At 42.1% G+C, this 21,985-nt stretch overlaps 1 protein-coding gene across 2 annotated transcripts in view; it reads right to left on the bottom strand.

Moving 5' to 3' along the window:
- The window catches only part of ABCA4 (ATP binding cassette subfamily A member 4), a 153,939-nt gene that overhangs the window by 67,224 nt on the left and 64,730 nt on the right, over positions 1 to 21,985 (bottom strand). Inside the window, exons 16-20 of one of the 2 annotated variants that reach the window (XM_029617528.1) lie at positions 21,561 to 21,692; positions 16,267 to 16,406; positions 15,373 to 15,510; positions 10,808 to 11,001; positions 4,551 to 4,635 (exon numbers count right to left, since the gene is read on the bottom strand). In XM_029617528.1, the coding sequence (XP_029473388.1) occupies positions 4,551 to 4,635; positions 10,808 to 11,001; positions 15,373 to 15,510; positions 16,267 to 16,406; positions 21,561 to 21,692 (689 nt within the window). The remainder of the gene's footprint in view (positions 1 to 4,550; positions 4,636 to 10,807; positions 11,002 to 15,372; positions 15,511 to 16,266; positions 16,407 to 21,560; positions 21,693 to 21,985) is intronic. The other variant, XM_029617527.1, reaches the window with a different exon arrangement.

The following is a 21,985-nucleotide window of genomic DNA, read 5'->3' as shown; positions in this document are numbered from 1 at the left end:
AAATCTCTACCCTGGTTCCTCCTCCTTTCCCTGTCTCCTCTCTACCTCAGTTCCCCACCCATCTCTCTCTTTTCTACCCTGGTTTTCCCCTCTTCCTCTTCTCTCTACCCTGGTTTCCCCCCACCCACAGCTCACTCCATCTCTTTCCCTCCTCCAGGAAACATTGAGCAATATGGCAGTCCCGCCAGGGCTTCTGTTGTAGTCCATATCCCCTTGTTAAAAAAAAATAAATAAATCTGAATCTAAGGCATGGAACGTTTCACTTTTACAATAATGAAATTTAAACTTCGAGATGACAAAATGCTGGCTTTAGCTGCAGCCCTCAAAATTCAGTCTGGCACTAGTTTTAAAAGTTCTGTAAGGTTAAAATATTGCTTATGTGAATTGAATAGCACATACTTAGTATGGGCTGTCTCTCAGCAAAGAGCCTTTTACGGAGGTTGGTGTGCTTTGTCTTTGCATTCAGCAGCTTAGGAATACCAGAAATCACTAATTACTCTGATAAATAGAAATGTGTGGGACCTGGAGCGCTCATAGGTACAGTCTCAGCATAGCCCTAGGACACCAGGCCAAACCCCTGCTCGGGTGGGCCTATGCGAAATGAGATGCCAGTCTCAGCCTGGTTGCAGGGGCCTCAGCAGAAGCCCTCACATCGCGTCTCCTGTCGGATTCCCGTCGCACTGAGGAAGTGAATTCTGCTGCACACCTCCTCGCTGAGTGGTGACACGGGTGCACAGCGAGAGAGCGCTTATCATCTGAGAGACCAATATTGTTAAATATTGATAAAGCTGGCACTGGATAAGTTATCGGGGATATTCAGCGGGATAAATATCTCCACTGAATATCCCTGAATAAAGTCAGCTGGGTAAACCTACCCGGATAAACTTTGAAACCTGACTGTCTATTTTTCAATATTGCCGGTCTGTTTCAAATTTCTTATATAAAAGTACAACCTTTCTACGTGGTGTACAACACAACATAAACAACAACAGTACAACCAACATGCTAAACCCTGTAAAACAAATAAAACACGAGTCAAAATAAAATGAATATTAAGGAAGTTGGCTTAATGAAAGAGGTGGAAAACAATGAGCCTTAAGGTGCTTACAAAAAGTCTTATGATTGGACAAACGGTACAGTTCAAGTGGCAAAGTGTTTCGTGCAATGCGTCCTGCTGCTAAAAAAGCTGTATAGGGGGGGCTAGACTGTAAATGTGCTCCCTTTCACCGTAGGAATTTTAAGCAGAAGCTTATCCTCAAAAAGTAGCGACCACAGAGGAATAGACTTATGAAGACGATCCTTTAAGTAAAAGGGATCATGGCGATCTTAAGTCGGGGGAATCACAGGAAAAAAAGCAATGTGAAAAATAAATAAATTTATTTATTTATTTATTTAAAAACTTTTCTATACCGTCATTAAGTTAGGGACCATCATAACGGTTTACAATTAGGCACAAATAATAATCTTAGAAGCTATAATAAAATCTATCATTAAACAGGTGCCAAGATTTTACGGTAACATAGCTCGTTTATAATTACTCATAATTGGAAGTTGTATCATAATATATCATGTTCATTCTTTATTATAACAGGTTTTAAAATTCTAAAATCAAGAGCAAACATGTTTAAAATAAAAATAGAGTATATATACCTGTGTAGATTGGGGTAGCGAGCTTGAGTGTTCTGCAGGTCGCTTTCTAATTCTGTGTGTTCTACTCTCCTTTCTCTTTGTTGTATGCCTGTTTAAATAGCCATGTTTTTAAATGTTTTCTGAAGGTTTTGATGTCTCTTTGTAAGCGGATCTCGACGGGCGTGGAGTTCCATAGCATAGGGCCTGCTAAGGAGAGCACTCTTTCCCTTACTTGGGTTAGTTTGGCTGTTTTGATTGAGGGGATGGGCAGTAAAGCTTTATTAGCTGATCTCAGATTTCTGTTGGGGATGTGTACGTGTAGGGCTGTATTCAGCCAATCGGCATTTTCATTATGTATTAGCTTATGTATTGTACACAGGGTTTTATACTGTATTCTTTGCTCAATGGGTAGCCAGTGTAATTCGATCAGGGTTTCAGTGATGTGGGGTCTCTTACTTTTACCAGTCAGAATTCTGGCGGCCTTGACAGCAGTCAGGTTAGGAAAACGGACGCTCCGTCCTCCTAGCCCCTGGCGCCTGATGCCGAGGAGGTGCTAGGGAAGCACAATGTCCCCTAAGTGTTTCCTTTTTAATGCACTGGCTCAACTGCCTAATGCACTGCGCGCCCGGGAGAGGCGGACGGGCGAGCGTCGGGAACGTGCGCGCTCAATCACGAGCGCCTGTTTTTCCCCGCGCAGAGGTTCCGTCGGCCTGTATGAAACAGAGAGTAGCTAGGAAGTATTTTCTCCCTTTCGGCTGTGTTAAGTCAGGAAGGCGGGGGAGTGGTGATTCGCAGGGGTAGGGTATGGGAATCGTGACGAGGCTCGCTCAGAAGCTTTTTTTTATTTCTGGAGTCTCTGCTTAACTCGGGATATTTGTTTCTAATGTTGCCAGTTAAGGTAAAGTTATCGGGGTAAACCTACCCCGATATCTTTAAAATCTAATCAGCAAAGTTCAAAGGTAGACAAGTTAGGTTTCAAAGTTATCCGGGCAGATTGACCTGGATAACTTTATTTGGGGATATTCCCATTTATCCTTCTGAATATCCCAGATAACTCATCCGGTCAACTTTAGCCAGACAGGTTACCCATTTAAGGGTATTTCCAGTATTGGCCTCTTAGCGTTTATAACTTGAAATTAAATCTGAGCAGCTCCTGCTAGCAAATGAACTTCTCTAAGACAGAAGTTTTGTCTTTGGAAACGCAAGTACCTACCGTAGGAAGGAAATCCTTGCAAAAGAAAAATGAGCTCACCATCTACTGTGCAGTGTTTCAAGAGTGCCCAAGCACCGTATCCATTACAAATGTTTCCTTTTAATTATTCTTATTACAATTCTTTAAATTATACCCTGTAATTCTCTTGTAACAGCCAAAACTGGATCCAGTCATATATGACAACCTGCGCCACGGAATGGATTCAATTAGCTATGAATGCAAAACATGAACCAATAGGATGCAAATCTACGGGACTCATTAAATAAAGATTATTTTCCGCTGGGACGGAATCAGATGGTCCTTTGTAATAAGGTGCTATGTAAGAGTACCTGGTGATTAGAGCAGCAGGCTAGGAACCAGGTGAGCCAGAGTTCAAATCTGGCTTCTCTCACATATACTTGATGTGATCTCCATTGCTTCAGGTACAACTTCAATTGTAAATCCTCTTGAGAAGGGGAAATAACTACAGTACCTGAATCATAACTCACCTTGAACTCAGATTTGGATAAGGGGTGTAAATGCATCTAAAATCCAAATCCACATATATGGCATTAGTACAGATATGGCTTCTCTCAGAGGCTTAATGGCAGGAAAGCTGCCTAAAGATCTTCAATTAAAATAGCACAAAACAGGGCATGGCAATTTTGGTCCCATATAAGTGAAAAACTTCTTTCTAAGCAAGATTTTTGTCTTTTGTGAAAAGAACTGCAATTGCTATGTTAATCCACTTGGATGCTTAGAATAAAGGATGAACAAACAAGTTACAGGTGAGAATTTTCTATTGGAATAACTTAATACATCTGTGACGAGCATTTGAGAGTCATCCTCCCTTCATCGGGTCAGTGAGGAAACAGCCTTTTTGTGAAGAAAGGGCGCCATCTGGTGGTCACTGTGAAGACTGATGCCTCATTTGCTATGGAGTGAAATTTCCCTTGGAAAAAAATGACAAGAGTTGGGTGACACCTTATAAGACACTGTCCTCGAAAGCTCATGCTTCAATAAATTGAGTTAGTCTATAAGGTGCTACCCGACTCCTATCATTTTTTTCTATACCAGACAAACATGGCTGCCCCTCTGATTGACTGGTGGGCTTCACTATGTGCTATATGGCGTTTTGAAGCTTTATAGAATGGCAGATGGGTAAAGTTTTCTTTTACACTTCTGTTCTCTCTTTTCTCACACAGAAGTTAGCACTAATGTCTCTGTGTGCTGGAGAAATTCCCTTTCATGGTTACAGTGTTGAGCTGTTATGGTTAGTAATTGGTTTTAAATACAAATTATGACTTTAAGAGTCCAGTTTCTAGGATCAAAAGTTGTAGTAGAAAATCTACAGTACCTGAAACCACGAGGAAAGAGTATAAAATCATAAGGTCATTAGATCTTATCTTTACATTGGTTACTTGTTTGTATTAAGAATGTAACTCTTGCATTGTAACCAACTTCGAGACTAATATGGAAGAAGTGAAATATCAAATGACTATAAATAGTTAAATAATGCTATATTGCAAGTTCTTTCTAGCATGATCAACTTCCATCTGTCGTGCGCCTTAGAAGCACAACAGCTGCATGGAGCCAGACACAATTTCTGAAAATCAGTAGCAGCCACCGATGAGGCAGAAAATGTCTGAGGGGCTCTTTTACTCTGAGAAGCTGCTTCAGCCTAACAGCAGAGTAGTTAGTATAAGAGCATTATCTGCCTAAGCCTCACCATCCATTTCTCGCTCCAAACCTTCATCTTTGTTTCTGGGTGAGCAGCTGGAGCAGAGACATGAGCAGTCAGATTTACAGGAGTCCTAGTTTAGCAAGGAGAGAACACACACATAAAAAAAAGGGAAATGAAAAAAAAACATGCAAAATGCTTTCCTGGTCACTTGAAATGATACTGGAATTAGATGTCCAAATTAAACACAGGCTGCACGGTGGTTTTTAAAATGTTCATATCCTTTGAGCATTTTACAAATATTGACATTATCACGAGTAGAACTGCCGAGTGACCCGGTTTCTAGAGAGCGCTCTTTAGGCCAGGCCTGGGTTTCTTAACCCTTTCCTGATGGGTTTTGGTACCTGCAGCACTGATCTCCAAGGGGAAGAGCAGAGACTACAAGTACCACAATGCACTGGGAGGGAAGTTCCAAACCCAAGACTGGCCAGTAGTCTGTTACAAGTCACTGTGCAAACTTAACTAGCTCCACCGAATGAGAGGCAATTTGTGGAAATTTTCAAAACAATTCGTGCACTTCTTCATCAAAGCATAGAAATATTTCATGTTGTTTAATGGTAAATGCATAGGAAAATGTGAATGTTTTGGAATTTTAGTGAAAAAGACTGGTGGAGGGCGATGCTGGTTTGGGTTCAGGGAGGCAGGGTGGGTGGGGGAACTCTGTTGACGCAGCTACACAATCGCAGGAGACTGGGTGTCCTGAGCATAGCTGACTTTAAAAGGAGCTTGGACAAGTTTCGAGAGGAACAGTCTATATAAGAACTTAAGATGTGCCATGCTGACCAAAGATCCATTGTGCCCAACACCCTGTCTCCAACAATGGCCAATTCAGGTTATTAGGAAGTACAGCATAGAGTAGATCCAATTCCTTGTTGCTCCCAAGTCCACCTTAGTCCAAGTCCAATTATTTGTTGTTTCCCCAAGTCCACCTAGCTAATAATTGTTTATGGATGTTTCCTCTTGGAACTTGTCCAGACTTCTATAAACCCAGCTGTGCCACATACTCTGACAACAAATTCCACAGCTTCATTATACATGGAGTGAAAAAAATGCTTTCTCCAATTTGTTTCAAATCTGCTACCTGCTAATTTCATGGATGTCCCCCTAGCCCTAGTACTGTTTGAAAGAGTAAATAATCATTACCTATTTATCTGATCTACCCCACTCATGATTTTATCCCCTCTGTCATCTCCAAACTGAAGAGTTCTAACCTTCATAAGAGAGCTATTTCATCCTTTTTATCATTTTTGTTGCCCTATTCTGTACCTTTTCTAGCTTCTTTATATCTTTCTTGAGATAGGATGACCAGAACTGCACACAATACTCAAGTTGCAATCACCTCATAGATCTATCCAGAGGCATTATGATAGTCACAGTTTTATTCTCCATTCCTTTCCAAATAATTCCTAAAATTCTATTTGCTTTTATGACCACCACCACCACCACATACTGACCTGAGCATTTCTTTTCCTAGGTGGAGACTTCTAATACAGAATCCAGCATTGTATACCCATACTTAGGATTATTTTTCCTATGTGTATCAGTTTACACTTGTCCATATTCAATTTTTCTGCCCACTTACCCAGTTTCACAAAGTTCTTCTGCAGTTCCTCACAGTCAGTTTGTGTTTTAACTACTTTGAACATTTTTGTGTCATCTGCAAATTTGATCACTTCATTCATTCATTGCTTCCTTTTCCAGATCATTAATGAATAAGTTAAATACTGGTCCCAGAACAAATCCGTGGGGCACTTCACTATTTACTTGTTACGCCCCTCACCTCTGATCCAAAGCGATTCCAGCAGCATGCTGTTCCAAGGACCCGGAATGGAACTTCTTGTAATTGGACTTCCTTTATAGGACCCTTAGCTGGACTTCCTGCGGCACTGGCTGATGACATCACATCCTCTATGAGTATATAAGGCAGTCCCTTTGCAACCAAGTGCCTCAGCAATAGGTCTCCTGGTATTCTTGTGCTCCAGTGCATGTTGCTATCTGTGTCTTGTTGTGCCTTGCTGCCTGTTCCTTGTCTCACTCCTTGCTTTGATTTGTCTTCTGTGCTCTGTTCCTCGTCTGGTCTGTTCCTTGATTTTGCCTTCTTTGCACCCTAGTCCTTGTTTACTCTGTCTGATCTTCTGTCTCCCTACTCCCTTTGGATTGATTCCCTGGTTCTGACTCTGACTTGGATCTCATCTCTGCTATCTACTGCCTGCCCTGATCCTTGACCTTATCTCTGTCTATTCTAGCTTGCTGTCTGGATCTGACCCCTTGTTTGGACCAGACCATTCTTGCTAGCTGCCTGTCCTGACCCTGGCATGTCTTGGACTCTCCTCTTGTTTTCTGTCTTAGGGCCCCACCTAAGTCTTGCCGGACGCCAGAACCCAAGGGCTTAACCCAAGGGGGAGGCAGCTGGTATAGGTGAGCTCCAGTCTGGCCCACTTCCAAGTCTGTTCGCCCCTGAGGCTGTGTCAACTACATCACCGCACCAAGGGCTCACGCCAGTCCTTACATTACTTTTATCTATTGGAAAAACTGACCATTTAGTTCTACTCTTTGTTTCCTATCTTTTACCCAGTTACCAATCCATAAAGACACTGCTTCCTATCCTATGACTTTTTAGTTTTCTGAGAAGTCTCTCATACCTTCTAAAAATCCAAATATACTGTCAGTCAGCTCAGCTTTATCCACATACTTATTCACATCTTCAAAGAATTCTAACAGGTTAATAAGGCATGACTTCCCTTTGCTAAATTCATGTTGGTTCCTCCCTATCAAGCCATATTTATCCATATGACCAGTAATTTTGTTCTTAGCATCACCAGTCTGTAGTTACTTGGGTTACCACTGGAGCCCTTTTTGAAAGATGACATTATATTTGTTTCTCTCCAGGCCTCAGGTATAGACATAGATTTGCATGATGGTTTTCAGATTACAAGTAGCTGCTCTAAAATTCCATACATGTTTGTGAGGTGAATACCATCAGGTCCTGGTTATTTGCTACTATTTACTGTAATTTGTGAATTTGCTCTATTACCTTTTCCAGACCTACACTGATTTGATTCAGTTCCTCTGAAACATCACTTACAAAGAATGTCTCAGGTGTGGGCATACCAACATCCTGCTCAATAAAGAACAAAGCAAAAAAATGTACCGGTATATAGTTTTTCTGTTATGACCTTATCCTCCCTGATTACCCCTTGTACTCCCCTAGCCATCTTATGGCCCAACTGACTTTCTTGTAGTTTTCTTGTTTTTAATGAACTTGATAAAGGTTTTATTGTTAACTTATTTATTTGGCAAATCTCTCTTCAAATTCTCTCTTGGCCTGCTTTATTGTTTTACATCTAATTTGGCAGTACTTGTGTGCCTTCCTATTTTCCTCATTAGATCCTGATGGCCATTTTTTAAAAGCTGTTTTCTTGGCTTTGATGGCCTCTTCACAGCACCATTTAGCCATGCTGACAGATAGACTTGTTCTTTTTTTGATTTTTTTTTTAATTTGTGGAATACATTTTATCTAGCTTTCCAAGATGATGTTTTTAAACAGTCTCCATGCACTTGCAGACTTTTGACTCTTGTAACTGGCTCTTTATAGTTTCCATCTAGCTAGTTTCCTCATTATCTTCCTTTTTAAAGTTATACATTATTGCAGTAATTTTATTTATTATTTTCCCTTTGGTGATGATCTCAAATTTTATTGCCTTACAAATCAATATGGCCAATCGGCCCCATCACTGTTAACCCTTGCAGCAGATCCTGCATTCCAGTGAGAACTAGATCTAAAGTAGCTCCTCCCACACCCTCTTGTTGGTTCTAGGAAGCAGCATTTATGACGTCAAGAAACGTAACTTTTCTGACATGTCTGGATAAAGACTGTCACCCAATCAATACTGGGGTAAGTGAAGTCTTCCATTATTCTTGTGTTTCTATGCTTAGTAGCCTGTCTAATCTCGGTTAGTATTTCACAATCTGTTTCACCATCCTGGTCGGGTGAACAGCAGTAAACCCCCGCTGCAATCACACATGGAACTTCTATCCAGGGAGATTCTAGACTGCAGTTAGTTTAATGTCGAATCAGCATTCTGCTTGACTCTATGGAATCCTTAACCTATAGTGCCACGCCTCCCTCACTTCTGTGTGCTTTGTCATTTTGATATATTTTTGTAGCCTAGTAATTCTGTGTACCATTGATTGTCCTTTTTCCAACAGGTTTCTGAGATGCGTATTATGTGAATATCTTCATTTAGGGTCAATCATTTTCCCATCTTACCTTTTACACTTCTTGCATTTGCATACAGAGGCCTAAATGTATTCTTTTTACTCCCTTTTTTAATGTTATCTTTTGTGGATATCCTGCTCTGAATCCTGCATGCCTGAATGACTGCTGGCTTTCCCCCATGTTCTAGTTTAAAAAATGCTCTTATCTCCTTTTTCAGTATTAGCACCAGTATCCGGGTTCTATTTTGATTAAGACAGAGCCCATTCTTTCATAATAGGCTCTCCCCTTCTCCAATGGTCCCCCAATTCCTAATGAATCTAAAGCCCTCATCCATGCATTGAGAATCTGGAGCTCAGCCTGCTTCTGGGATTCCACATGTGGAACTAGGAGCATGTCCAAAAATGCTACCCTAGAGGTTCTGGATTATAGTTTTCTACCAAGAAGCCTAAATTTAGCCTCTAGAATCTCCTTTCTGTATCTTCCTATGTCATTGGGAAAGCCACTGTTTATCCCTGGGAGTGAGCAATAAGGACTGGAGCTACTGTTTGGGATCTGTTGGGTGTGTCCTAGCCATTTGGATTGGCCACTGTCAGAGACATGATGCTGATCTTGATGCACCTTTGATTTGACGCCACATGGCATGTTTTATGTTCTTCATTTCTTGTGTCTTTCCCAGGGCTGGGGTGCAAGTAATTTCTCTCTTAGCTCTTGGGGCCTCAGAACCAGTAACCTCTCTCTCCGCTCTTGGGGCCTTGGCTCTGGCAGTGTCTCTTTTTCTCCTACCAACATAGATGGCAGCAACCTCTGTGGCTCTGTTACTAGTAGTGTCCAGCAGCAGATCCTTATTGATCTAGTCCAGGGCATATGCTGATGTTGTGGGACTCTGCTTTTCAGCAGACTGATCCAGCCATCCTTAAAAGTCTAGCAAACCACCTAAATCCAGAGCTGCAAAGACATTTCCTGAGCAGTCTAGAACCACTTCTGCAACTTTCCTAAGAGGAGCACAAACTCTAAGATTTCAAACTAGAATTGTTTTTCAGGATTGTTCGAAAACAACTTATTTCACTTGAGAAATCAGCTGTATCTTAACCTGTGTGTGCAAGGATGGAAGGCTTATGCCACCACACCCTCCACTATACAAGGTCTCATGTAGCTGTGAACCACCTTGGGTGCAGAATATTTATTTAACTCTTTTCTATACCGACATTCATGATCCGGATCACATCATATCGGTTTACAAGTAACAAGGGGTTATAACATTGACATAAACATTAACATAGAAATTGAAGAAGAAGCAAAGTTACAGTAAAACAGGGTCATGGGAACTTGGGAGCTGAAGTAGCTAGAGGTTGAGGTTAAACAAAGTAAATTTATTAAACCTAACAAAGGGTATATTGGAAATGCCTTGAGTCATATATGGAGAGTTCTGTCTAAGTGGCACTTATAAATGAACTGAAACAAGCTATGAAAGGGGCGCAGTGTCGAAAAAAAAAAGGGGGGGGGAGGATGGGCGGGAGGGACAGGGAGGCTTGTTGGGATAGAGGAGTGGGTGGGTGGGCTGGGTTAAGGGAAGGCTTGTTGAAACAGCCAGGTCTTTAGTTTTTTCCTGAAAGTCAACCGGTATAATCCCTCTAGACTAATCCAGTGCTGTTAGACAACCAGAAGGTTGGTCTTGGTGGACTTATGGTCTCATTCCATCCTCACCAACAATGACAACTATATAATTATGTATCTTGCTAAATCCTGGGGGACAGGGGACGCAATGGGGCACTGATCTATTGTTTATTTTTGTCAAAAATGAAAAATATCATCAAAGTTCAAAATTCTCAGGAGGTTCCACCAACTTTCATGTCAACTTGAATGTTGCAGATTCAAAGGGTGAAGAATGGACATTAGGATTAAGTTACTTTGGAGAGATGAACAGAAAGAAAGATCAAAATCAAGCAAGAGAGCATAAGGGAGGAGGAAGAGCTTGACTGTGATCTTGTTAGTGGATACTGGATGTAAGTATGACTGGAACACTTACTGCATCCTTTCTTGCAGCATCTTTGATGTTCATCATCCTGCGAACCAGAGTTAAGTAGAAGCCAGTGCCAAAGCAGTTCTTTAGGAATAAAGGAGAACCACAGCAGTGCAGCTTCCCTTGTGAAATGATGGCTATTCTGTCTCCAAGAAGATCTGCCTCATCCATATGATGTGTGGACAGGATGATTGTTCTACCTGGGAAATGACACAGGGAAGCTAGCAGAGGTACCAGGCCTTACACAACATAATACAGACAAAAAATACATTTCTTAGAATTAAAAGTTACCAAATAAGTGGTAGGTGATAGGATTGAAGGAAAGCGATGCGCATGGGTGTATTTCCAGCAGGCTCGGCATGATGGGTAGGCACGGGTGGTATTGCCTTTCCAGTTTTGATCCCATGCTCCTTCTGCATGATCCCCCAGTTCTTACTGCCCTCCCCCCCTCACTCCAGCATGATCCTCTCTCTCCCTCCCCTCCAGCCAGCATGACAGAATGGCATGTCATACCACATCTACCCCCTCTGTCAGCTGCCTTCACTCTGGAGGTTCGAATGTGTAGGTCCCAGCAGTCCTGTGGGATCTGCCGGCACTGTACATTCAAACTTCAGATTGAAACCAGCTGGCAGTGAAGGTAGACATGGCATCATGGATAGGGCCAAAGGGAGGGGGTGAAGCTTTCATGGATGGGGATGTGGACAGGAGTTGGGAAAGTGGAATTGAGATAGGATCACACAAGGGAAGGGGATATAGGTGGTGAGAGAGGCTCAAGAGAGGGGAAGAATTCTTTAAGAGAGAGGGAGAGAGAGAATTGCATAGGCTGTGGGGGTGAGAAAGGACCATACTGGGGGCAAGTTTGAGACAGAGAGGATCATGATGAAGTGGAGTGTTGAGAGAGAGGATCACGTGGGCAAGTGAGGAATGAGGGGGGTTTAGATAGATAGAAGGATCATGCTGGGGGGGGGGGGGGGAGGAGTTTTTGAGACAGCAAGGAATGCATGGGAAGTAAAGAGCATGGAGGTGAGAGAGGATTGAATGACTGGAGGACAGGGTTTAGAAAGAAAGAGAGTAAAAGGATTGTGTAGGATGTTGGTCATGCTAGGCAGGGGGAGTATGAAAGAGCAAAGATTGCTTGTGGGGTGCAGGGGTTTGAAAGAGAGAATTGCACCGGTGGGGGAAGGGAAGTATATCAGAAGAAACAGTGCAAGGGTCTTAAGTGTCCTAGGAAAACTGTCAGCCTTGCACCACCCCTTAATTTACCTACTATCAGTGTTCCCCCCTCTGATGGCAATGTGCCCCTCTCACGCTCTTTCCTGCGTCCTTCCTCTTTCTCCTCTCCCCCTACTCGCATCCTTTGCCCAGTCCGGCACCACTGTTGTACAAATAACTTTTTTCCAAGTGAACAGGGAGGGTCCCCCATCTTCTGCTGTTTGTACCCTCACCTCTACTGTAGCGTCACCAATTTCCGTGGCCACCACTAGGGATGCCAGCTCCTCTTTTCTCTGATGCCCTTCATCGTGGTCTCCCTGTGTATCTTTCAAAGCTTCAAATCCCCTATGCGCCCTTCCATACCTTACTCTCCCTCCCAATAGGGTCTCCTTCATATCTCCCCCCCCCCCCCCCCAATCTGTAATCAGGCTAGAAGTTACTAGAGATTGATAATTCATATATCAAGCTTTACCTTATGGTATCTATGCAGAACAAAAAGCAGTAAAAATGTGGCTGTTCTAGTCTCAGGTATATGATTGCCAACAGCTTGCGGCAGGTCTCGCTTATTGACAGTACCTTTTGTCAGAACTGTGTTTTTATTGTTTGCTAGTTTTGAATTTGTGTTCATGTACCACTTTGTTTCCTCATTTTGACATTTTATGTCTGTTTTTACTGTGAACCACTTGAATAAATAAGCCTTACAGGCGGTATATTAAGTTCAGTAAATAATATTTATATTATAAGATTTTATTGATTTTTTTGTGTTCGTTGCATTTCATGGATGAGTAGTTTAAAATGTGAAATAAAATTAATTCTGTTTAGATATGGAAAAGCTTTAGAAAGAGTTGAGAAACTTGAGAGAGACAAACTGCAGCTGTTGGAAGTCTATCAGCCACGTACAGTAAAGACTTTTTTTCTATGGGCACTGAACAGGAAAAAGTCCTTCTTACCTATGTCCATTAATGAGTGAAGAAACCAATGTTTCTAGTGCACTCATCCTAAAGGATCTCTACAAAGAAGAATGTCTCATTATTGTTAGCTTTTGGCTCCCCCATGTGGGAGACAAATGGTAAGGTCTCCAGAGTATAAAAACTATTGACACCATTAAATGATTTGTACTTTTTAGTTATCCTGAGTGCTCTGTGGCCTTAAACATCTGCTAGACAAAGTAGATTTTCGAACAGTGGTACAAGTTTCCATTCTGCTTTTAGTCAATTACTGCAATTCTATACCCCTTGGTCTTTTGGCAGTAACGCTTAAACCTCTCCAACTTTTGATAAATGCCATGGCATGACTTATCACTGGCATCAACAAAAGGGAGCACATAACACCAGTCCTATTCAAGCTACACTAGCTTCCAATTGTGGAAAGAATCAAATATAAGATTGCCACCATCACTTTCAGTCTTATCTCTTCTGATACCTCACCCTGGAGTAACGCTTTACTTCGGCTCTACTGTTCGACCTGGCAGCTTCGATCAGCACAATGAGGTCTTCTAGACATGCCAGACTTAGTGTCACTAGGGATTGTGCCTTTTCAGTGGCCGCCTCGGTGATCTGGAACTCTTTTCCTGAAACACTACGTATGGCAGACAGTGTGAAGTCTAAGACTCTACTAAAAACATGGCTTTTCAGACAAGCATTCTACTAAGGTCCTTGGCGTGTTTTAATTGTTTGTGGTCATGATCTTTGATTCTATTATGTATTTTACTGAAATGTTATGATTGTCCCTATGTATATCACCCAGGATATGGGTGATTAATACATTCAAATAAATATAAAGATCCCTTGTAAGGGCGTTATGTCATATGCTGTCTCCCATTAAGTCTATTTTCCATAGGGAAGGTCCCTTGGAGGCCTCTGAGAAAAAAACCTGGGTATATAAAAATGGAAAAGCTACCTTTCCCTAACTTTAAACTGTCTTGTTTGGAAACCTTATTGCACTTTTCCTTCCTGTCTAGGGTTTTGGGTTTCCCCTGTCAGGTATTTCTTTTTCAAACTTGTCTGAGTACCCAAGAGCCCAGGGACTCAGTTGATTCCATCTGGAAGGACCAATGGTCTATTGGATGTCCTGTGGAAGAATGAATCTGCATTCATTCCTGGGGAGAAGAAGAATATTAAGAAGACCTGTGGGGCACCCCCTCCAGTGATAACTACATCCACATCATCAGGAAGCTGAAGAGAGGAGAAAAGAGGTAGCCTCCTGGTACTAACAAGGGAAGTCATGAGCAGTAAGAATAAAGTCTGAAACATCTGGACAAAGGTCTGAGAAAGGGGGCTGTGAAGGAACATATTTACATTAGGGAATTCGTCTATTCACTGCAATTTTGGAAAAAAGTACCGAGCCCATTTCATTAATTGGCAAAGAAACGGACTAAAAGAATCAATCGATTTAAATAACAGAACACACTGACGGGAATCCTCAAAATCACAAATTTCTTTAAGACCCTTAGTGCAGCTGGACTGTAGAAAACAAGAACCTGTAATTGGATATTTCCATCGATTATTCATCTTCCCATGTGCATATTGCTTCTGGGTTCAAAGGAGTTGAACGTTAAACAATTATGGAACAACGCTCGGGCCCAGGAAAAAATCTCTCCCCTCCCCCGCCAAACAGGGAAATCTTGGCCTCCGAGAGAGGTTTACCATCAGGAGAGGAGAGCTGCATACTTATGTCCTAATCTGAGGTGTGCTCTTTGGGGTCCTGTGATGGGACTCTAGCTCAGGGGTTATACTATGAAGTCCCTTTGTTTGTGATCATTTTCATTTCAAGTGTCTTGCATTTCTGGGTGGTTTTGACATTTCTTTTGACTCTTCTGTGTTATGTTAGTCCAGTAAGAAGGTCTCACCTACTACTTATTTTCTGACCTTGACTTCTATGTATCTAAATGGACCTAACACAGCAACCACAGTACTTAATTCAAAAATATTTTCTGAAATTATTTAAGTAGTGAAAATATCAAATAATTATTGATTTGATTACAAAGGTTGCTTTTTTTTTTAGCTATCAAATTCAATATCTAAAGCAATTACTATATAACAATATAGGTGAATTACTATCAGAAATTGATTTTTGTTGGATACTGCACACTTTATTAGTAAGGAATGCACAATGTCTTTCCATCTATATATTAATGTCTTGCTGTGAACATTGCGGGAAATCCATCTCACCAGCAAATGATGTCCCTGAAGAAGAGAAGCTTGCCTGACTGAACAGGTGTGGATATCTATCTAGAAATTTCACCAGCATGTTTTGTTTGTGCCTTTCCTAACAAGACCCTTTACAACCTGAGGGGAACTCTTTGAACAGAGATGATAAATGTGGAACCGTTACTGCTTTCCTTCAAGAAGGCCGTTTACCTGAGCGATACTTCAGTAGAAGATCCCAGATGGATCTTCTTGAGTACGGGTCCACTCCTGAGGTGGGCTCATCCAAGACAACTACTTTTGCGTTCCCGACAAATGCCATGGCAACGGACAATTTTCTCTGCATGCCCCCTGAAAAACCCAAACATCACTTAGGATGGGATGACGGTGACTCTGAATGACTAACAGATTGTAGGATACCAACAACATACAAGAACAACATTTATTTATTTATTTATTTAATGCTTTTTATATACCGGCATTCGTAGGACACATCATGTCAGTTTACATGTAACTGTGAAAGGAAATTACAATGAACGCTGATAGCAGTTTAACTAGATAACATAAGGAAGTACATATTTAAGAGATGAGTAATGAGCAAGGAAAATTATGTTGTACAAATTGGATATTTAACTTATCCAAAAATTAAATTAAATAAACTTAAGTGAAAAAACTTGTGAAACTTGTGAAACATAATAAACATAAAAACTTGTGAAACATAATAAAAGTAAGATGGTAGCTCCCAGTAGTAAGGATTTCTCAGCCAACCCAGTCGCCCTGGCCTTCTGTGTCAGGCCCCCTCTCTCTCTGTCTGTCACAAGCACACTTGAGTTTTGTCACCGCCACATTTGCTGGTTGTCTATTTCAGGCATCTACCTCCCTCAATATCTCTAGTTCATCAATCTATTCATTTTTTGTCCCCCTTTAAATTGCACTATCTGGCATCCAGCAGGACTGCATCTTCACTCAACATGATTTAAAGCAACACCCTGAAGGTCAGCTAGGAAAAAATAACTACGTTTCTGGAGGTCAAACAGGATGAAGATTAAAGAGTGAAAGTAAGTGTTAATAATCATAAAGTAGATTTGACAGAAAAGCCCACGATACCTGAAAGGTGCTGAGCTTCGTCGTCCCTTTTATGGGTGAGGCCCATGTCCTCCAGCATCATTGTCAGCTCCTCTTCAGCCTGCTCTCTAGACTTGCCTTTCAGCTGGGCATAAAACAGAATGTGCTCTGCCACTGTCAGGCTGCAACAACAAAATAAAATCTAAGTAATTGGGATAGTAAAAGTGAACAAGATGATCCAATTCCTTATGGTGCCACATACAAAGAGCCACTGACTCACCACATCTGAGAAAAAGCATCTCTATAACACTATATATAACTCAGGGGTAGGTAACTCCAGTCCTGAAGTGTTACATACAGTCTGGTTTTCAAGATATCCACAATGAATATTCAAGAGGTATATTTGTGTGATCTGCCTCCATTGTATGCAAATATATCTCATGCATATTCATTGTGTATGACCTGAAAACCAGATCTGTTTGTCGCACTCTAGGACCTGCCTACCCCTGATATAGGCCTAGATTCACTAAGCTGCTATATTTTATCATGGGAGGATCCAATTTCATGGGGGTATGGTCCTGCAATATTTTGACCCGCCTCCACAAAACTTTTGGCAGTATCGCCATGTTCTTTTGTCCTATAGAAAAGCCCACGAGACAAATGAATGTAGTGAAATGGTGATGGCAGTCTCCAATGCATGAGACCTCCAATACCTTAAAGGGTCCTGCAGGCCAAACAGACATTCCCCCCAGAAGTCCACACAAGTCACTGGAGATCTTACTAGACCCCCCACCCCAGGCCACCAATTGTGGCAGCCGCACTAAAAAAAAGTTTTTAAAAAAAGAAGGAATGTGGCGAATGCCTATGATGACCCCATCTTGGCAAAGCTTGTCCATAGGAAATAACCTCCCCCAAGAGTTAGCCCCCCCCACCATGGCCACCCTATACATTAATATAATAGTGTATTTGTGGCCCCCTCGGCCTTCCCAACCTCTTCCCCCAACTCTTAAAGAGGTAAGAACAGTATACTTATTAGCAAGACCAAGCAACTGTCAAACCCACAACAAAATTGCTCCAACATGTTTACGTGTTGAGCAGCCTTCCTGATAATTCTGACAATACTACTTGATCATTTTTTGCTTTTGGACTTGGCTTTAGAAGCTTTACCCCGCCAAATTCAACGTATCAGTACCTCAGACGATAAAAGTCAGGGCCCAGTGTTGGCTGTCTTCAGAATCCAATACCCTTTTCCCTCTACCCTGTCAACAAAGCAGAGAGCGATGTTGCAGTTGTGTCTAAGTCATCAAAGCTAATTGGTTAAGGATAGTAATCCCCCATGACTTCTGTTTAGGGTACTAACTACCATTCCGTGCAGGTTACCCCATGCACCCTTTTTTTCATTATCATTCTCAAGCCTTTAGAGATCCACAGTGTTTATCCCATGCCCTTTTGAATTTGTTTACTGTTTTCGTCCTCACCACCTCTTGCAGAAGGGTGTTCCAGGCATTCACCACTCTCTCCGTGAAAAAATATTTCCTTATATTGGTTCTGAGTCTTCCCCACTGGATTTTCATTTTGTGACCCTTAGGCTCTACTGTTTCCTTTCCAATGGAAAAGGTTCAAACTTTGTGTATCATTAAAACCTTTCAGGTATCTGAAAGTCTTATCATACCTCCCCTGCACCTCCTCTCTTCCAGGGTGTACATATCCAGATCTTTCGGCCTCTCTTCACACGTCTTCCAATACTCATTCCATACCATTTTGGTGGCCCTTCTTTGGACGGCTTCCATCCTGTCTCTATCCTTTTTGAGATACAAGCTCCAGTATTGAACACAGTACTATAGATGAGGCCTACCAAGAACTTGTACAAGGGCATCACTACCTCCTTTTTTTTTTTTTTTTGTACTGGCTATTCTTCTGGCTTTAGCTATCCCTGGTCACATTGCCTCGCTGCCTTCAGATCAGCAGATACTATCACCCCCAAGGTTCCTCTCCTAGTCCATGCACATTAGTTTTTCACCACCCATCATATACAGCTCTTTTGGATTACCACACCCCAGATATATAACTCTTCACTTCTTGACAGTGAAACCCAGGTGCCAAATCCTCAACCAGTCTTTAAGCTTTCTTAAATCACTTTTCATTCTCTTTACTCATTTAGGCATATCCACTCTGTTGCAGATCTTAGTATCATCTGCAACTAGACAAATTTTACCTTCTATCCCTTCTGCAATGTCGCTTACAAAGATATTGAACAGAACCGGTCCCAAAACTGATCCCTGTTGCACTCCACTTAACACCGTTCTTTCTTCAGAGTAGATTCCATTTACCATTACACACTGTCTTCTTTCACTCAACCAGTTTATAAATCCATGCCACTTCCTTGGCACCCACTCCCAAGCTTCTCATTTTGTTCACTAATCTCCTATGTGGGACTATATCAAAAGCTTTGCTGAAATCCAAGTAAATCACATCTAGTGCTCTTCCTTAATCCAATTCTCTAGTCCCAAATCAAAAAAATCAATCAGATTTGTCTCACAGGACCTTCTCCTGGTGAATACATGCTGCCTTGGGTCCAGCAAACTATTGGATTGTAGATAGTTCACTATCCTTTCCTTCAGTAGAGTCTCCATTAATTTTCTCACCACCAAGGTGATGCTAACCAGCCTGCAGTTTTCAGCCTCCTCTCTGCTCCAATTCATGTGAAGTGGGATCACAACCACTCTTCTCCAATCTCGCGGCACCACTCCCGTTTCCAGGGATCTATTGAACAGGTCTTTCAGCATACCGGCCACCACATGTAAATGCCATACAAAGCAGTTCATTGTAATACGGGTGGGTTTCTGACCCAAATATTGTGTGATATTGCTGCTATACGGCTATATCGTATGATAAACGCCTATTGCGGCTTATGAATGACCTCCATAGTTTGCAGTATACTTTTGCTTTAAGAGTAGACTCTGAGGTCCTGGAAGATTGTGCATCTGTGGTTTTTCTTCAGATGTCTTCTCCCTTAGAGCAGTTTCCATTTTGTTCTGTTGTTGTTCAAACGTGTTTAGCTAAATTCCAGACACTTAGTCAAGTTCACTTGCTTTAACCAGCCTTCAGTCCTTTCCTTATTCTGGTTCAGAATCTAGACATGGGAGAAGTCTAAAATTAAACCAATCTCTAGTAAAGGCCAGCAACAGAAAGAAAACATTGCATGGTGTCAGAACTATACTGAACTTTTAAGATAAGTTCTGGATGCTGCCAAACAGCAAGGAAGCAATGGAGGCATTGAAATTTCTTGCATAGGGTACATCCACGAAGTTCGGGGGATGGAGGAAAGAGGAATTCGCATACCAAAGATAAGACAATAATACTCAGCTTTTGGCCCAGGTTGGTCAAAAATATAGAATGCTTAATCACTGGCTATGAAATTTGTGACAGACCAACCAGCAAATCACAAAGAACCACATCAACTGTGGCAGAAGGCTGAAAAACACATTTTTGAGTGAAGAGGACATTCCTTTTTACTTGTTGCTGATTATTTCTCAAAATACAAAGAACTACTGAAAATTCCTGACAAGACAAGCTTAAAGGGTCATGGACAAGCTCATGCCTACTTGCAAGACATGGTATTCCACAGGAGATGGTTAGTGACAATATGACTTTTTACAGCACAACCACGCAGAAGTTTGCTGAAGTCTAAGGGATGCTTTTCACTCCCGCTAGTCTCTGGTATCTGAAGCTGAATGGTCTGACAGAAATGTCAGATTAAGGCCATCAAGATGACACTCCTGAAGACTTTGGAGATGAGGAAGGATCCACATCTGGGACTCTAAGAGCGAAGGAACATTCCCATAAAAGATCATATTCCCCAGCCCAGCTTCTAATGGGAAGAGTTTTGAGAATTAAATTACCTGTAACAGCAACTATGCAGCCTGAAAAAAAGGTGAGGAAAAGGATGAAGCAGATCCAAAAGAAACAAAAATCCTGTAGTAGGTCAGCCAGACCCATGTCATTCTTATCCCAAAGCTGGAAAGACGAGGATGGAAGCCAGCTGAGATTATTCATGGGACCAGAACCAAGATCTTAAGAAGTTTTAAGACAAGTTGACAGTACCCACTGCTGCAATAGGAGACATCTGAGACAGACTCTCAGTCACCTGAATGAAAAAGGGGAAGAGGAACAGGCAAGGACAGAAATTTTGCCAGTTGAAGCCACGGTAAAGGCCTCTGCGGAAACAGTTATGTCCTTGCAAGCCAATAATGTACAATACTGCAGTGAATGAAACACGTCAATCCCAATAGAGAAAGTGACCCTATCAGGATGAACTGTGATAACTCCATAGAAATTTGAGGACTGTGTACTGGGTTCATACCTGACAGAGTTAGGTGCTGCCCCTTTGCACTATCAATACAGGTGCCATGTTGCTCCGTCTCTCAGGTACTGATTCTTTCCCTTGGCTCTTCTTCACCACAATTCTTTACTTCCCAGATCCTGCTGCTCCCTCACTAACCGACCTCAGATCTCTGGCGCTGATGTTCTGAGAAGGCAAACTAAGTGCAGGGACTGAGTCAGCCTGTGGCCTGCCCCCTCTGGGCTTCCATGCAGGAAGCAGAGACTGTGAGCATAGAGCCATAGCCTAATTTGGACTCCGCACACAGGTTGCCTTCTCAGAACAGCACAGCCAGATATGAGATCATGGAAGGGGCGGTGGTAAGGAATAAGGACCAGCTGGGAGGACAGGTGAGAGAGAGGATGGGATTAAAGGCAGTGAAGGCTGGAAATTTTGCCATCCTTTCTATTTTGCCACTCTAGGCACAAGCCTTGCGTGCCTGTCTATAAATCCGGGCTTGAACTTAGGAGTTGCAGCGTCTATGAAGTGATGTGATTACTAGGGTATTCTTCAGGCTGGGTATAGAAAAGGCATCTATAGAAGTAATGACTTTTCTCATTGGGGCAGTATGCCTGCTGAGTAAAGTACAAAATATTATTTCTTCCATCAAGGGCAGGCGAGTCCCCCCTAAAAACCTCAAGCTTGGCTCTTCGCATTGTACTGCAAAGCTGTAACGGCATCAGCAGATGCTCAAGGTGAAGTACAAAGCATCCTCCTTTTCTGAAAGTTATGAGAAGCCCTGTTGAAGTACTTTAACCAGTCCAGGGCAAAGTCATACCCCAACCTGTAGCCTCTTAGCCACTGGACTCACCCCAGCGACTGGTTATCAAAAGACACTTTCTGCAGATACTCTGCCAGTTAGAGGGCATTTTACTAGAGGAAAGAATGTGTCTGTACAACATATCCCAAGGACCCCAGACTTGGTGCACCCCTTGAGTTTTTAGATTGCACTTACTTGTGAAAGAGGACGTTGTGCTGCGGGCATGTTCCCAAGCTCTGCCGGATTGCGTCCAGGTGCGTTTTAATGTCCTTACCGTAGACAAGTACGGTGCCAGAGGTAGGGGGGAACAATCCCGTCAGTATTGACCTGGTAATCACAAAATGCTATGAGCATGCATACCATTGCAATCCCTTCGGACAAATAAAGATACAGAGGAAAATATTCTAAAGGATTTGTCCATCAAAGTTACAAACTTAGCCGGAAGAACCTGGGGTTTAAATCTCTCTCCCCACTGACCGGCCAAGGTTTAGACAGATGTCATTATATTTGGACTCAACTTGGCTGAATACAAAAGAGGAGGGCTGGGATGCTTGGCAACAGAGCAAAATTATCCAGCTAACTTACAGGCCGATACAGTACAGTGCACTCCTGCGGAGCGC

Source organism: Rhinatrema bivittatum, chromosome 10 (genome assembly GCF_901001135.1).
Source record: "Rhinatrema bivittatum chromosome 10, aRhiBiv1.1, whole genome shotgun sequence".
Taxonomy (NCBI): Eukaryota; Metazoa; Chordata; class Amphibia; order Gymnophiona; family Rhinatrematidae; genus Rhinatrema; species Rhinatrema bivittatum.
The sequence above is the reverse complement of the archived record's forward strand: the minus strand, read 5'-3'. Positions and strand labels throughout refer to the sequence as shown.